Source organism: Pantherophis guttatus, chromosome 6 (assembly GCF_059756535.1).
Source record: "Pantherophis guttatus breed Tessera chromosome 6, ASM5975653v1, whole genome shotgun sequence".
Taxonomy (NCBI): Eukaryota; Metazoa; Chordata; class Lepidosauria; order Squamata; family Colubridae; genus Pantherophis; species Pantherophis guttatus.
The window spans coordinates 3,237,799-3,255,266 of record NC_142068.1 but is presented as its reverse complement, the minus strand read 5'-3'; the positions used below and the strand labels follow the sequence as shown (position 1 = coordinate 3,255,266).

Sequence of the window (17,468 nt, the reverse complement as noted above, 5' to 3'; positions counted from 1 at the left end):
TCTACGCACCTTCCGCCACGCCCTCAAGACCTTTCTATTTCAACAGGCTGGCCTGGCCTAACTTTCCCCTTTTTAAATTGTAAATTTTAAATTTGTCTTACCCATTGGGGGTATTTTTAATTTGTCCCAGGCCAAATTATTTAATGTGGTTTTATACTGTCTTTTAAATTTTGCAATCTATGTGTTTTATTTTCTGGCTGTTCACCGCCCCGAGTCCTTCGGGAGTAGGATGGTATATAAATTCAATTCAACAAAATAAATAAATAAATAAAATAGGGTACAAATAAGCAATCGGGAAACAATATCAATATAAATAATAAGGATACAAGCAGCAAAATTACAGTCATACAGTCCTAAGTGGAAGGAGATGGGTAGTAGGAACGATGAGAAGATGAATAGTAGTTGCAGACTTAGTAACTAGTTTATCAGTTGAATTCTGATTATGCAGCAGCATTTGGCTGTCCCGGGAGAGGCACACCTGCTTACCTTTGAACTGATTTCACCGGCAGGTACTAGATTGCTTGCTTTGAATGTATTGTTTGGCGTTTAGGGAGTGGTTTTGCTCTTTGCCTTATGTTGTTTTTCTGGGCTTGTAAACTGCACCTTGCCTGATCTTGGAAATTGAAGGACCTGCTTAAAATCCAGGATAAAAGCCACTCATTTAAAAACAGAAAGATGATAATCTTCTGTGATGCATTCCCTTTAATTTACGCGATTCTTGCTCCATTTGTTTAATTGTCTAATTAACCTACTTGGGGGGGGGGTAGGGAAACACCCTTATTTTACTCAGGAAGTTCCAAGGACGTTGATAGTGTAGGAACCTCCCCCTTCCCTTCCCCAGATTAAAATATTCTTTATTCTTAATATTAAAAGAGGCAGGATGGAATATTTCCCCAAAGGAGAAATGGAGAAACATGTTCTTAGAGGCAGAAAGCAGCCCCCAACAACCTCCAGCAGATGCCTGAAGCCTTTAGATATGGATATTTTGTGCCCATTAAGAAAGACTGGGCCAGCCTACTCACAAACAAAACACCTTCACCTCCAGTTGATGGGATTAAAATTTACACCCCTCTCCACCCAAATTCTAAGAACAGACGTGAACTTTTAGGACATAAACCCACCACCATGGAAATAGCAAGAGACACCAAAAGCCCCTTCATTGCACAATCCCCAGACTTCAAAGTCACAGAAACCTATAAACATCCATCCACTCATTCAACCATTATGTCAGCTGCCCCAGAACTGCATGCTCTTGTTGGTTTTGCTCATCAATAAACAAGAGACCTTCTTTCCATGCGGCCTCCGTTTATTCCCGGCTTGGAACTGGATCTGATTTTTTTTTCTTCCTACAATAATCCTCAATTTATGACCACAGTTGAGCCTGATGCAGCCTGTTTTCAGCCTGGACGGCCTCCTGAAGCACTTTGTTGGCCAAAATGGGGTCCGGGGAGGCACATGCACCCCCCCTGCGCCCTGTTTTGGCCACCAAAGTGCTGCAGGAGCCTATCCAGGCTGAAAACTGCCCGCAAAAACACGCCTCTCTCCTCCTCCTCCTCCCTGGTGGCGGGCCACGGAGGAGAACTACAATGCTGATCTGACCCTCGAAGAAATCCAGTTTGACATCCCTGCAGTGGTTGTGTGAAAAAGGGTCACAAATCACTTTTTCCACTGCCCTTGCAACTTTGAACAGTCACTAAATGAAGGGTTGTAAATCAAGGACAACCTGTGCATGACAGTGGGGATGCTGGGACCGTCGTAACTTGGAGGACTTGGTCGCAAGTGACTTTTTTCAATGCTGTTGTATCTTTGGAGGTTCACTAAACAAATGTTTGTAAGTTGAGGACTAACTACTTCTGCCTTCTAGGGAAAAAAAAAAACTTGCTTTTCTCTTGACTCAGCCTTCTTAAATGACGTGAAGAAACAGGAAGGGTGGATATAGAAACTCTCAATACCAATTCTTGGTAGTGAAAAAAGGTTTTATTTTTAGGGCTAAAGCCAAACCTTCTTTTAAGGAGATAAATATTGAGGAACCGTCGGGGTGGATTTCATCCTGCGCAATCCAGATTTTACTGAGGAGAGGTAGATCCAACTGATCACTTTGGATTGTTTCCTGCAGATAAAATAATTTGCATTAGTGTCGTTTTTGACATATTCAAAGTCGGATGCTATCAGGATAGTTGGGTGCTTTGAAACAGCGAGTGTCCAAATTTGGCAACTTTTAAGAATTGTGGACTTCAACGCCCAGAATTCCCCAGCCAGCATAGCTTACTCTCTTACAATCCCTTCCTCTGCAATCTCTCCACTTTAGGTAGTAAGAGAAAAAGAAACAGGCACGGCTGGGCTGGGGAATTCTGGGCGTTGAAGTCCACAAGTCTTAAAGTTACCAAGTTTGGGGACACACTCCGCTTTAAAATCATGGCGTTCGTCCTGGACTTCTGACCACAATGGAACCCAGAATGTCTGTCACTAAGCAAGGCAGTTGTTAAGTGAGTTTGTCTCCATTTTACGACCTTGGTTGCCCCAGGATAACGTAGGATCCAATCTGGATTGGCTTCTCTATGCGTAGTATTTATGTGGTGCCTAGTTGTGTGTGGCTTTTTAGTTGTTGATAGGGATGTTGATCGCTGACTATTAAGTTATTGGCTGTTGTTTCCTTGTGTTGCCATGTCCTGATACAGGTAGTCCTTGACTTATGACCACAATTGAGCCCAGAATTTATGTTGCTAAGTGAGAAATTTATGTTGCTAAGTGAGAAGTTTTGCCTCATTTTACAAATCATCTTCCCCATGTGTTAAGTTAATCATTGCAGTCTTTGGGTGTTAATTGAATTTCATTGTATGGGCATACTGTGTATATATGTACAATGGCAATAAAATTATTATTATTATTATTAAATTAATAACACGGTTATTAAGTGAATCTGGCTCCCCCCTTGACTTTGCTTTGTCAGAAGGTCACAAAAGGGGATCACTGGAACTTCATCCGTCATAAATATGAACCGGTTGCCAAGCATCTCAATTTTGATCATGTAACCATGGGGGATGCTGCAACGGTCATAAGTGTGAAGAACGGTCGTAAGTCACTTTTTTTCACTGCTGTTGTGCAACTTCGAACGGTCACTAAATGAGCTGTTGTAAATCGAGGATTATCTGTACTTGATAAGATGGTGCACTCCCGTCGACTGACCAAGGGCCCCGTTTTCCAGCCTTCAATCATTTCCCCGGCTGTTTTTGTACCTGCTCAGCCAACAATCTTAGTAGCTGCGAAATTGAATGCATGACCTTGTCCATTGCAATCAATGGGTTCTGTTTGTAGGATTGTTTTCCTAAGGGGATAATATTCCACCTGGGCTTGTTGACATTTGTCTTTTGTGTTTCAGGAGAGAACACTGGACGCTGTTGGGGAACCTGAAGACCACGGTGGAAGGCTTGGTCTCCATCAATCATCCCAACGTCTGGTCTAAATATGGCGGCTTGGAGCGGCTCTGCAGGGACATGCATAGCATCCTGTATCATGGCCTCATCCTAGACAAGGTAGATAGATAGATAGATAGATAGATAGATAGATAGATAGATAGATAGATAGATAGATAGATAGATAGATAGATTTATTTATTTATTTATTTATTTATTTATTTATTTATTTATTTATTTATTTATTTATTTATTTATTTATTTATTTATTTATTTATTTAGACAAACAAACATTTAATACATCAGTCATTCTTTCCATGTGACACCTCGGTGTTCCCTCCAAAAATTCTTCTTTTTGTTGTTTCTTCTGTCTTCATTCTCGCCCAGTCCATTACAACATCACTAACACAATATTCTAATCGTAGCCCTTTTTATACATAGCTATTAAATGTAGTTATTTGTATCTCTTTTCTAACCGATGGTCAAATTGATTCCATATCTTAAAGTTTAGTTTAGTTTAGTTTAGTTTTATTAAATTTATATACCACCGTTCTCCCGAAGGACTCAGGGCGGTGTACAGCCAGGATTAAAAAAACCAACAGTATAAAAGTTAAAAAAACAATTTAAAATTATTAAATAGTTTGGCCCATAATCTAAAATAACATAAAATAACCCATTAAAAATAATACTTTAGGCCAGCCCTGCTTGATGGAATAATAGTGTTTTAAGGGCGCGGCGAAAGGTACGAAGGTCGGGAATCCGACGAATCTCCGGGGGCAGCTTGTTCCAGAGGGCAGGTGCCCCCACAGAGAAGGCTCTCCCCCTGGGGGTCGCCAGTCGACACTGTCTAACCGACGGCACCCTGAGGAGACCCTCTCTGTGGGAGCGTACTGGTCAGTGGGAGGCTATCGGAGACAGAAGGCGGTCTCATAAGTACCCAGTATTCTGGGTATTGTTACTCTTCTCTTTAATCATCAAAGTCAATCTATTCATTTCTGCACAGGTCTCGAATTTTTTTAATAACTTCTCCTTCCAAAGGTATTTTCTCTGCTTTCCAATTTTGTGCATCAACAATCCTTGCAGCTGTTATTACATGTATAATCAAATAAATATTTTCTTTACTAATTTTTTGCAGAGAGGATACCCAGTAGGAACAGCTCTGGTTTAAAATCAATACGTTGCCGTATCATTTCTTCCAGCCATATCTTAATTTTATTCCAATAGTTTTTAGCTTCTGGACATGTCCACCACATATGGTAATATGAACCTGGTAACTGGTGACATTTCCAACATTTGGCTGATTTATCTTTAAACATTTTTGCCAGTTTCTCAGGTGGCATGTGCCATCTATAAAACATTTTATATTGATTTTCCTTAAGGTAGGTGAGAGAAATAATCTTTGCTTGGCACTCTGTGGGTGGCTGCACTTTGGGGCAGGAAAGGAAATTCGGATTTTGTTTTAGGATGTTTTTATTCGTTTGTTTGTGTCCCACCTTTATTGTTTTTATAAATAAGGTGGCAAACATATCCAAACACACCTTCCTCCTCCTATTTTCCCCACAACCCTGTGAAGTGGGTTGGGCTGAGAGAGAGGGACTGGCCCAAAGTCACTCAACTGGCTTTCATGTCTAAGGCAGGACTAGAACTCACAGGCTCCTAGTGATTGGCCCAAAGTCGCCCAGCCAGCTGGGGAATTCTTGGAATTGAAGTCCACAGCATCTTACTAGAACTCCCTGCCTCCTAGTGATTGTCTCAAAGTCACCCAGCTGGCTTTCATACCTAAGGTATGACTAGAATTCCCAAGCTCCTGGTGATTGGCTCAAAGTCACCCAGCCAGCCTGGAAGTCTTGGAATTGAATCTTACTAGAATTCTCTGTCTCCTGGTGATTGGCCCAGAGACAGCCAGCTGACTTTCATGCCTAAGGCATGACTAGAATTCCCAAGCTCCTGATGATTGGTTCAAGGTCACCCAGCCAGCTGGGGAATTCTTGGAATTGAAGTCCACAACATCTTACTAGAACTCCCTGCCTCCTGGTGATTGGCTCAAAGTCACCCAGCTGGCTTTCATACCTAAGGTATGACTAGAACTCCCAAGCTCCTGGTGATTGGCTCAAAGTCACCCAGCTGGCTTTCATACCTAAGGTATGACTAGAATTCCCAGGCTCCTGGTGATTGGCTCAAAGTCGCCCAGCCAGCTGGGGAATTCTTGGAATTGAAGTCCACAGCATCTTACTAGAACTCCCTGCCTCCTAGTGATTGGCTCAAAGTCACCCAGCTGGCTTTCATACCTAAGGTATGACTAGAACTCCCAGGCTCCTGGTGATTGGCTCAAAGTCACCCAGCTGGCTTTCATACCTAAGGTATGACTAGAACTCCCAAGCTCCTGGTGATTGGCTCAAAGTCACCCAGCCAGCCTGGAAGTCTTGGAATTGAATCTTACTAGAATTCACTGTCTCCTGGTGATTGGCCCAGAGACAGCCAGCTGACTTTCATGCCTAAGGCATGACTAGAATTCCCAGGCTCCTGATGATTGGCTCAAGGTCACCCAGCCAGCTGGGGAATTCTTGGAATTGAAGTCTACAACATCTTACTAGAACTCCCTGCCTCCTGGTGATTGGCTCAAAGTCACCCAGCTGGTTTTCATACCTAAGGTATGACTAGAACTCCCAAGCTCCTGATGATTGGCTCAAAGTCACCCAGCCAGCCTGGAAGTCTTGAAATTGAATCTTACTAGAATTCCCAAGCTCCTGGTGATTGGCTTAAAGTCACCCAGCTGGCTTTCATACTTAAGGTATGACTAGAACTCCCAGGCTCCTGGTGATTGGTTCAAAGTCACTCAGCTGGCGTTCATACCTAAGGTATGACTAGAACTCCCTGCCTCCTAGTGATTGGCTCAAAGTCACCCAGCTGACTTTTATGCCTAAAACATGACTAGAATTCCCAGGCTCCTGGTGATTGGCTCTAGGTCACCCAGCCAGCTGGGGAATTCTTGGAATTGAAGTCCACAACATCTTACTAGAACTCCCTGCCTCCTGGTGATTGGCTCAAAGTCACCCAGCCAGCCTGGAATTCTTGGAATTGAATCTTACTAGAATTCCCAAGCTCCTGGTGATTGGCTTAAAGTCACCCAGCTGGCTTTCATACCTAAGGTATGACTAGAACTCCCAGGCTCCTGGTGATTGGTTCAAAGTCACCCAGCTGGTTTCATACCTAAGGTATGAGTAGAACTCCCTGCCTCCTGGTGATTGGCTCAAAGTCACCTTGCTGACTTTCATGCCTAAGACATGACTAGAATTCCCAGGCTCCTGGTGATTGGCTCCAAGTCACCCAGCCAGCTGGGAAATTCTTGGAATTGAAGTCCACACATCTTAAAGTTGCCAAGGTCTGAACAACACTGAAGCCCAAATAAACCCCTGGGGAAAAACCAGTACAGCCACGACAGTCCCATTCCGCTGTCCCACGGAGCTTTTCGAAGTGAATCTGAGCTGGTCCTTCTCTCCCTCGGCTTAAAACAACCTCACAGGGCCGTTTGGTGATATAACATTAGAGGAGAATCCCTCTTAAGCTTCCCCCAATCTCTCAAACGAAAGGGAGGCGACACCAATGCAATAAGCAAATGACAGTTATCTCCTTTAAAGACCCGCCTGACTGATCTTCAGCCCGAAATAAGAAATTAAGACAAGAGCTGCCTTGTTTTGCCGCTGGCCAAAATGTCTCCTTTTGCTGTTTATGTTTGGCAGCTTCCTCTTTTTCCGCCTGGTTGGGTTTCGGCAGCAAGTGGGAGGCCGCAGCTGCTACCCGGAGAGGAATTTGACTTCTGTTTTCCCCCCCGCAGGTGCATTGCCAGAAGACCGACTACTGGCAATTTGTGAAGGACGTGCGTTGGCTGAGCCCCCACGCGGCCCGTCATGTGGACAAGGTGAGCTCCCGGGGACTTCGGAGAGAGAAATCCGGGAGATAGACGGGAGGAACAGGGCTGGGAGAACAGAGAAGTGGCTTTGCTGTTGTTACCCGCTCTAAGTGAGCGGGCAGATATTTTCGCTCCTGGCTTTGGAAACTTTTCCAAAGATTGATTAATGAAGATTAAATTAAATGAATTAACTGCTGGAGGGAAGCTGTTCCATGGATGAATTGTTCTCACTGTTAGGAAACTTCTCCTTTCCTTCCTTCCTTCCTTCCTTCCTTCCATCCATCCATCCATCCATCCATCATTCACCCATCCTTCTTTCCTTCCACCTACTTTTCTTCCTTCCTTCCATCCATCCACCCATCCATCATCTTTCCTTCCTTCCATCCATCCATCCATCTATCACCCATCCTTCCTTCCTACCACCTTCTTTCCTTCCTTCCATCCATCCATCCATCTTCCTTCCTTCCTTCCTTCCTTCCTTCCATCCATCCATCCATCATCCTTCCTTCGATCCATCCATACATCCATCACCCATCCTTTTTTTTTTAAATTTGATTTATATGCCGCCCTTCTCCAGAGACTCAGGGCGGCTTACAATGCGTTAAGCAATCCTTCCTTCCTACCACCTACTTTCCTTCTTTCCTTCCTTCCTTCCTTCCTTCCTTCCTTCCTTCCATCCATCACCCATCCTTCCTTCCTACCACCTATTTTTCTTCCTTCCTTCCATCCATCCATCCATCCAATCATCCATCCATCCATCACCAATAATTCCTTCCTACCACCTACTTTCCTTCCTTCCTTCCATCCATCACCCATCCTTCCTACTACCTACTTTCCTTCCTTCCTTCCTTCCTTCCTTCCTTCCATCCATCCATCCATCCATCCATCCATCCATCACCCATCCTTCCTTCCTACTACCTACTTTCCTTCCTTCCTTCCTCCCTCCCTCCTTTTCACCCGCCCGTCCATCGGTCCATCCATCTTAAATGAATTAAGATTAAAGATCCAATTAATTGCAAAAGGAATAGTACTTCCACAGCGGGGGGGGGGGGTGATCTGAAGCTTGTAAAAAGGCAGAGAGATTACATCCGTGTCACTCAATCTCAGCACTTTTAAGAGGTGTGGATTTCAGCTCCCAGAATTCAGCTCCCCTAGCTGGCTGAGGAATTCTGGGAGTCCACGCACGTTCCAATTTGCCAAGTTTGAGAAACACTGCATTAAACTTTTCAGCTCTTCCAGAGGGAGAGGGAGAGGGATTGGCCCAAAGTCACTCAGCTGATTTTACGCCTAAAGTGGGACTAAAATTCACTATCTTCTGGCAATTGGCCCAACACCACCCAGCCGGTTTTCATGGCTAAGGTGAGACTAGACCTCACTGTCGCCTGGTGTTTGGCCCAAAGTCACTTGGCCAGCATTCGTGCCTGAAATGGGACTAAAATTCAGTGTCTTCAGATGATTGGCCCAACATCACCCAGCTGGCTTTCATTCCTAAAATGGGACTAGAACTCCCTGTCTCCTTGTGATTGGGCCAAAGTCACTCAACTGTCTTTCATGCCTAAGGCGGGACTAGAACTCCCTGTCTCCTTGTGATTGGGCCAAAGTCACTCAACTGTCTTTCATGCCTAAGGCGGGACTAGAACTCCCTGTCTCCTGGTGATTGGGCCAATCACCCATCTGGCTTTCATGCCTAAGGCGGGACTAGAACTCCCAGTCCCCTGGTGATTGATCCAGTCACCCAGCTGCCTTTCATGCCTGAAGCGGGACTAGAACTCCCAGTCTCCTGGTGATTGATCCAATCGCCCAGCTGCCTTTCATGCCTGAAGCGGGACTAGAACTCCCAGTCTCCTAATGGTCGGTCCAAACTGGCCCTCCTTTCAATTGGCAGACGAGGAATTCTTGACCTGGTTGGTTTTTCTTTTCCAGTCTCTCAAACCGGAGCCCTCTCAGGCTTTTTTTGGGGGGGGGGTGAGTGGGTGTTGGGGGTCAGGAGACCTAGAAAAGGCCATTCCACCACGGATACTCTATTCCCCCTGATTTGGGCCTGCTTTTTCTCCAAACCTCGCCCCTCCTTTGCAGTTTATCCATCTCCATGAGAACGGGCAGCAAAACCCGGAGAGGTCCAGGGAGCGAACGGTGGCCGAGCTCTGGCTTCAGCACAGCTTGCAGTTCCACTGCCTTTCGGCTCAGCTGAAGCCCCTCCTGGAGAACAAGCCATACATCAGGAAATTCTACACAGGTGAGAGGAAACCGGCTGCCCTTCCTTCCCTCTTCCCGGTCCTCCTCCATGCAGAATTCGTCCGGTGTTTTCCTCTTCCTGTTTTGAGAAACTGCCTTCTGTTCATAGTAAGTAGAGCAGAGTGGAACAGAGTATGAATACAAAGAAAAACAGAATAGAATTTAGAATAGAATAGAAATAAGAATAGAAATAAGAATAGGACAGGACAGGACAGAATAATGAATGGAATGGAATGGAATAATAGAATAGAATAAATATTGGAATGAAGAATAGACTGGAAGAGAAGAGAAGAGAATAGTGAATGGAATGGAATAATAGAATAGAATAGAATAAATATTGGAATGAACAATAGAATTAGAATAGAATAGAATTAGAATAGAATAGAATAGAATAGAATAGAATAGAATAGAATAGAATAGAATAGAATGGAATAATAGAATAGAATAGAATAAATATTGGAATGAAGAATAGAATAGAATAGAATAGAATAGAATAGAATAGAATAGAATAGAATAGAATAGAATAATGGAATGGAATGGAATGGAATGGAATAATAGAATAGAATAAATATTGGAATGAAGAATAGAATAGAATAGAATAGAATAGAATAGAATAGAATAGAATAGAATAGAATAGAATAGAATAGAGAATGGAATGGAATAATAGAATAGAATAGAATAAATATTGGAATGAAGAATAGAATAGAATAGAATAGAATAAAATAGAATAGAATAGAATAGAATAATGGAATGGAATGGAATAATAGAATAGAATAAATATTGGAATGAAGAATAGAATAGAATAGAATAGAATAGAATAGAATAGAATAGAATAGAATAGAATAATTAATGGAATGGAATGGAATAATAGAATAGAATAAATATTGGAATGAAGAATAGAATAGAATAGAATAGAATAGAATAGAATAGAATAGAATAGAATAGAATAGAATAGAATAGAATAGAATAATTAATGGAATGGAATGGAATAATAGAATAGAATAGAATAAATATTGGAATGAAGAATAGAATAGAATAGAATAGAGTAGAATAAATATTTGAATGAAGAATAGAAATAGAATAGAATAGAATAGAATAGAATAGAATAGAATAGAATAGAATAGAATAATGGAATGGAATGGAATGGAATGGAATAATAGAATAGAATAGAATAAATATTGGAATGAATAGAATAGAATGGAATGGAATGGAATGGAATGGAATAATGAGTAGAATAGAGAAAATGAATGGAATGGAATAGAATAGAATAGAATAGATTAGATTAAATACAATTATGAATTGAATAGGAATAGAATAGGAATATAGAATATAGAATAGGAATATAGAATAGAAATGAATAGAATACTTCATTGGCCAAGTTAATATTGTGATTGGAACACACAAGGAATTTATCTTGGCAGGTTTGCAGACATCCAATACAGATAATCCTTGACTTACAACAGTTCATTTTAGTAACCCTTCAAAGTTACAGCGGCACTGAAAAAAGTGAGTTATGACCACCTTTCACACTTAACAACCGCTGCAGCATCCCCATGGTCGGACCCTTGGCAAAATTCAGACCCTTGGCAACTGGCTCATATTCATGACGGTCCCGGGATCACGTGTTTCCCTTTTGTGACGACCTGAGAAGCCAAGTCAGTGAGGAAGCCAGATTCACTTAACAGCCACGTTACTCCCTTAACAACGGCAGCGATTCACGTAACCGCTGTGGCCAGAAAGGTCGTAAAACAGGTCCAAAACCCACTTAGCAACTGTCCCGCTTAGCAAGAGACATGTCGGGCTCAATTGCAGTCGTAAGTCGAGGCCTCCCTGTAACTGGGCTTTCCCTGCTTCTCTTCCACTAGCTTTTATCTGTTGCTTTGCGCGGAATATGTTGGTGGCAACACGGAAAGTGGACGTTCCCGGCTTTTCTTTTCTTTTTTTTTTTTGAATTCCCAATCAATTGCCTAATTGTGGTGTTTTCCCACACAAGTATTTTTAAGTCGGGGTGTCCAGCCTTGGTAACTTTAAGACCTGTGGACTTCAACTCCCAGAATTCCCCAGCCCAGCCGTGTCTGTTTCCTTTTCTCTTACTACCTAAAGTGGAGAGATTGCAGAGGAAGGGATTGTAAGAGAGTAAGCTATGCTGACCGGAGAATTCTGGGAGTTGAAGTCCACACATCTTAAAAGTTGCCAAGTTTGTAAAAGAAATCCTGTCCTACAAGAAAAGGGCAGGAGCAAAAGCACCATTCTACCCTCCATGTTTTACTTTTTCCCCCCCCCAGATTCAGCTTTTCTGCTGAGCGACGCCCACGTCACCGTCATGTTGCAGTGCCTGGAGGCTGTGGAGCAAAACAATCCTCGGCTGCTGGCTCAGATAGACGCATCTATAGTGAGAAATCTCCTTTCTTCATTTCTTTTTTGGGGTTTTCTTTCATTCTTTCTTTCTTTCTCTGTCTCTCTTTCTTTCTCCCTTTCTTCTTTCTTTCCTTCCTTTCTCTTCCTTTCTGTTTCTTTCTTTCTTTTTCTTTTTTTCTTTCTTTCCTTCCTTCCTTCCTTCCCTCCCTCTCTGTCTCTCTTTCTTTCTTTCTTTCTTTCTTTCTTTCTTTCTTTCTTTCTTTCTTTCTTTCTTCCTTTTCTCTCTTTCTTTCTTTCTCTCTCTCTCTCTCCCTTTCTTCTTTCTTTCCTTCCTTCCTTTCTCCCTTCCTTCCATCCATCCATCCATCCTTCCTTTTTCTCTTTCTTTCTTTCTTTCTTTTGTCCTTTTCTCTTTCTCTCCTTTCTTTTTCTTTTGTTCTTTCTTTCTTTTGTCTACCCCTTCTTTTCTCCCTCTCTCTTTCTTTCTTCCTTTCTTTCGTCCTTCTTTTCTCTCTGTCTCTTTCTCTCTCTCTCTCTCTCTCCCTTTCTTCTTTCTTTCCTTCCTTTCTCCCTTCCTTCCATCATCCATCCATCCATCCTTCTTCTTTTCTTTCTTTCTTTCTTTCTTTCTTTCTTTCTTTCTTTCTTTCTTTCTTTCTTTCTTTCTTTGTTTTGTCCTTTTTTCTCTTTCTCCTTTCTTTTTCTCTTTCTTTTGTCCTTTTTTCTCTTTCTCTCTCTTCTTCCTTCCTTCCTTCCTTCCTTCCTTCCTTCCTTCCATCCTTTCTTTCTGGTTTGGGATTTTGGTCTTTTTTGGGGGGGGTCTTTCCTTCTTTAGTACCAGCAGTCCTCCTTTACATATAGTACCAGCGGGGAGGAAGGAGAGGGTAACTTGGCCTGCCACTCATACAATTTGATCTGCACACCCTCCAACCAGCCACTCACATGGCCCAATTCCGAACAGGACACGGGCCACTAGTGGGGACCCCTTCCCTAGTGGCTGTTGCCTCAACAAGACCCTTCTTTCAGTTTGCCAGGAAAGGGGAAGCCTCCGAGCCCAGGACGAAGAGCCTCACAGCCCTCCTGGGCTCCATCCCTACCCCTCCTGCCGAAAGTGCAGCCCCTCGGTACCTCGGCTCCTTCTCAGGGCTTCCGTCCACCTGTGCCAGCATCCAAGGTAAGGAAGGTAAGCCATGACCAGTGGCGTGTTATGGATTTTGTTTAAAAATCTCTTTTCTGCTACTCAGTTGCTGCAACACAAATGCCGCTGTTCGGTTTGAGTTTGAACATTTTTGAACATATCCTAGAACAGGGATGTCGAACTGGATTTCTTTGAGGCACAGATCAGCATTGTAGTTCTCCGCCGTGGGGCGGGCGGGCTGGAAGGGGGCACGGGACAGTCGCCTCCTGCAGCATCCTGCCAGCCAAAACGGGGTGCAGGAGTATCGCATGCGTCCCCCTGCGCCTTGTTTTGGCCAACAGAGTACTGCAGGAGGCCGTTTCGTCTGCCAGAAGCACTGCAGGCTGGTCCTTTGCTATTTCTTGGCTGACCCCGCAGGCCAGATTTAAGCACCCTGCAGGCCGGATCTGTCCCATGAGCCTTAACACCCCTGTCCTAGAACATATTTAGTTAAGTTAGTTTTATTTTGCCTTTATTAATTTTATAAATAACTCAAGGTGGCAAACCTATCTACCGTGTTTCCTCCCAAAATAAGACCCTGTCTTATATATTTTTTGAACCCTGAAATAAGCGCTTGGCCTTATTGCCATGCACTCAAAAGCCCGATTGGGCTTATTATCAGGGGAGGTCTTATTTTGGGGGAAACAGGGTATCTATCTATCTATCTATCTATCTTTCTATCTATCTATCTATCTATCTATCTATCTATCTATCTATCTATCTATCATCTATCATTCCCTTCCTCCTCCCTTCTTCCTTCCTTCCCTCTTCACTCCTCCCTCCCTCCCTTGCATCTATCTATCTATCTACCATGTTTCCCCGAAAATAAGACCCTGTCTTATATTTTTTTGAACCCTGAAATAAGCGCTTGGCCTTATTGCCATGCGCTCAAAAGCCCGATTGGGACTTATTATCGGGGGAGGTCTTATTTTGGGGAAAACAGGGTATCTATCTCTATCTATCTATCTATCTATCTATCTATCTATCTATCTATCTATCTATCATCTATCGTTCCCTTCCTCCTCCTTCCTTCCCTCTTCTCTCCTCCCTCCCTCCCTTGCATCTATCTATCTACTGTGTTTCCCCGAAAATAAGACCCTGTCTTATATTTTTTTGAACCCTGAAATAAGCGCTTGGCCTTATTGCCATGCGCTCAAAAGCCCGATTGGGCTTATTATCAGGGGATGTCTTATTTTGGGGAAACCAGGGTAATACTCCTTCCTCCTATTTTCCCCACAACAACAACCCTGTGAGGTGGACTGGGCTGAGAGAGAACATTGAGGGCTACTGTATTTTCTCGTATCCATATCATCGCCGAAAATAAGGCAGCTTTCTTGTTTTTTTTCTCCTTATCTTTCTAGACAGGAGATTATCAAGCCCTCCAGTGTTCGGTGGCACCGGTCAGTCTCAAGAAAATGCCGCTTGGGCTTCCACTCATCAGCACCAGGAAGGCAGGTGCTCCCAACACCCAGTCGGCCCTCCTCTTCCTCATCTCGGCATCTCTGGCCCCAATGACGACGACAACGTCGCTGCTTCTGGAACAAGCCCCGGCCCTTTGCCAAACCCGAATTCAGATTCCTGGTCCGGAAGCCAAGACGAGACGGACGGGCCGGAATATCTGGCCATTGGCAATCTCGGCCGGGCGAGTCGGCCCTGCGACAGCCCCGAAGAATCCGGCACGGCCACCTTGAACAGTTCAGGGAGCAGCGCCTCCAATCTGTTTTCGTCCAGCAGTTCTCAGAAGCAGGAGTCGGGTTCCTCCTGGGGGGAGCTCGGAGGCAGCTGGAAGTCCTCGCTCTTGCGACGGTCCAGCTTCTCCGAGGGACAGACCTCGGTCCTGCAAGGGAAACCCAAACGGAGCCACGTGCGTTCCCATTCGGACACCAACGTAGCTTCTGCGAAAGCTCACGGTAAGAGGGGGGAATCGGGTTTGGGTAAGAAGTGTCAAGGAGAGAAGAAGAGATTGGATAACCATTTGTCTGAAATGGGATAGGGTCTCCTGCCTAAGCAGGGGGTTGGACTAGAAGACCTCCAAGGTCCCTTCCAACTCTTCTATTCTATTCTATTCTATTCTATTCTATTCTATTCTATTCTATTCTATTCCATTCCATTCCATTCCATTCCATTCCATTCCATTCCATTCCATTCCTTTGCTTTATTCCTATTCTATTCTATTCTATTCTATTCTATTCTATTCTATTCTATTCCTTTGCTTTATTTCTATTCTATTCCATTCCATTCCATTCCATTCCTTTGCTTTATTCCTATTCTATTCCTATTCTATTCTATTCTATTCTATTCTATTCTATTCTATTCCTTTCTATTCCTTTGCTTTATTTCTATCCTATCCTATCCTATCCTATCCTATCCTATCCTATCCTATCCTATCCTATCCTATCCTATCATTCCTATTCTATTCCATTCCATTCCTTTGCTTTATTCCCATTCTATTCTATTCTATTCTATTCTATTCTATTCTATTCTATTCTATTCTATTCTATTCTATTCTATTCCATTCCATTCCATTCCATTCCATTCCATTCCATTCCTTTGCTTTATTCCTATTCTATTCTATTCTATTCTATTCTATTCTATTCTATTCTATTCTATTCCTTTGCTTTATTTCTATTCTATTCCATTCCATTCCATTCCATTCCTTTGCTTTATTCCTATTCTATTCCTATTCTATTCTATTCTATTCTATTCTATTCTATTCTATTCTATTCTATTCTATTCCTTTCTATTCCTTTGCTTTATTTCTATCCTATCCTATCCTATCCTATCCTATCCTATCCTATCCTATCCTATCCTATCCTATCCTATCATTCCTATTCTATTCCATTCCATTCCTTTGCTTTATTCCCATTCCATTCTATTCTATTCTATTCTATTCTATTCTATTCTATTCTATTCTATTCTATTCTATTCTATTCCTTTACTTTATTCCGATTCTATTCTGTTCTGTTCTATACTATTCTATTCTATTTTCTTTGCTATGCTATGCTAATACTATACTAAACTATAAACTATACTATACTATACATAGTCCTCGACTTACAACAGTTCATTTAGTGACCGTTCAAAGTTACAACGGCACTGAAAAAAGGGGCTTGGGCTCCTTTTTCACACTTAACGACCGTTGCAGCCTCCCCCATGGTCACATGATCAAAATTCAGACGGCTTGGCGACTGACTCACATTTATGACGGCCGCCGTGTCCTGCAGTCACCTGATCCCCTTTTGCGACCTTCTGACGAGCAAAATCAGTGGGGGAAGTCAGGTTCGCTTAACGACCGTGTTACTCACTTAACAACTGCAGTGATTCGCTTAAACAACTTGGGCGAGAACGGCCGTAAAATGGAGCAAAATTCACAACAGCTGTCTCACTTAGCAACGGAAAGCTTGGGCTGAATTGTGGTTGTAAGTCGAGGACTGCCTGTACTCTGAAATGTTCTTCTTTGGGTCGCGCATTAGATCGGTGTTTCTCAACCCGTGCTGCTTTAAGACGTGTGGACTTCAAGTCCCAGAATTCCCCAGTCAGCTTACTCTCTTGTAATCCCTTCCTCTGCAATCTCTCCACTTTAGGAGATAAGAGGGGGGAAAAAAAACCAGGCATGGTTGGCTGGGGAATTCTGGGAGTTGAAGTCCACGCATCTTAAAGTTGGAAAAACACTGAATTAAAATACTCATGTAGATAGTTTCTAAATAGCAGAATTAGCACTTGGGGGCAGACGGGACTGATCAGATCGCCTCCTTCCCCCTCGGCAACATTCCCAGTTCAAAAAAAAATTCCTCCTAATTCTGCACCTCCCGTTGTGGTAGATTGTAGCATGCCTCTCCATCGAGTTGCGAGGGCCTCTCTTAATCAATGCTAGTCATAGGCAAATCAATAGAAAAAACCCGGGTCTATTCCCAAAGGTGCTTTTTCCAAAGGGAACTGGACTCTCTTTTTCCTTGAAGACGTTTCGCTTCTCATCTAAGAAGCTTCTTCCATTCTGGAAGATCCTCCTCCATTCAGCCAGAACGGAAGAAGCTTCTTGGACGAGAAGCAAAACATCTTCAAGGAAAAACAAAGCCCATAGATAACCAGGTTCACTCCGCATCCTTCACTGGATTTATTAAAGGCCTCACACGTGCAGCTTTGCACAATAGATATATTGTGATATACGATAGATATACAGGTAGTCCTCGACTTAGAACAGTTCAGATAGTGACCGTCCAAAGTTACAACGCCACTGAAAAAAGGAACATTTTTCACACTTACGAACTTTGCAACATTCCCATGGTCACGTGATTTACATTCATTACATTGGCCACTGACTCAATTTATGACGGTTGCAGCGTCCACGGGGGTCACACAATCCCCTTTTGTCAGG

At 43.1% G+C, this 17,468-nt stretch overlaps 1 protein-coding gene across 4 annotated transcripts in view; it reads left to right on the top strand.

Moving 5' to 3' along the window:
- The window catches only part of RUBCN (rubicon autophagy regulator), a 74,909-nt gene that overhangs the window by 16,268 nt on the left and 41,173 nt on the right, over positions 1 to 17,468 (top strand). For 2 of the 4 annotated variants that reach the window (XM_087872004.1, XM_087872002.1), the window contains exons 2-7: positions 3,380 to 3,533; positions 7,249 to 7,332; positions 9,400 to 9,559; positions 11,844 to 11,950; positions 12,943 to 13,090; positions 14,455 to 15,003. In XM_087872004.1, the coding sequence (XP_087728130.1) occupies positions 3,380 to 3,533; positions 7,249 to 7,332; positions 9,400 to 9,559; positions 11,844 to 11,950; positions 12,943 to 13,090; positions 14,455 to 15,003 (1,202 nt within the window). Of the gene's footprint in view, positions 1 to 3,379; positions 3,534 to 7,248; positions 7,333 to 9,399; positions 9,560 to 11,843; positions 11,951 to 12,942; positions 13,100 to 14,454; positions 15,004 to 17,468 lie in introns of all 4 variants that reach the window. The other 2 variants (XM_087872003.1, XM_087872005.1) reach the window with 1 other exon arrangement.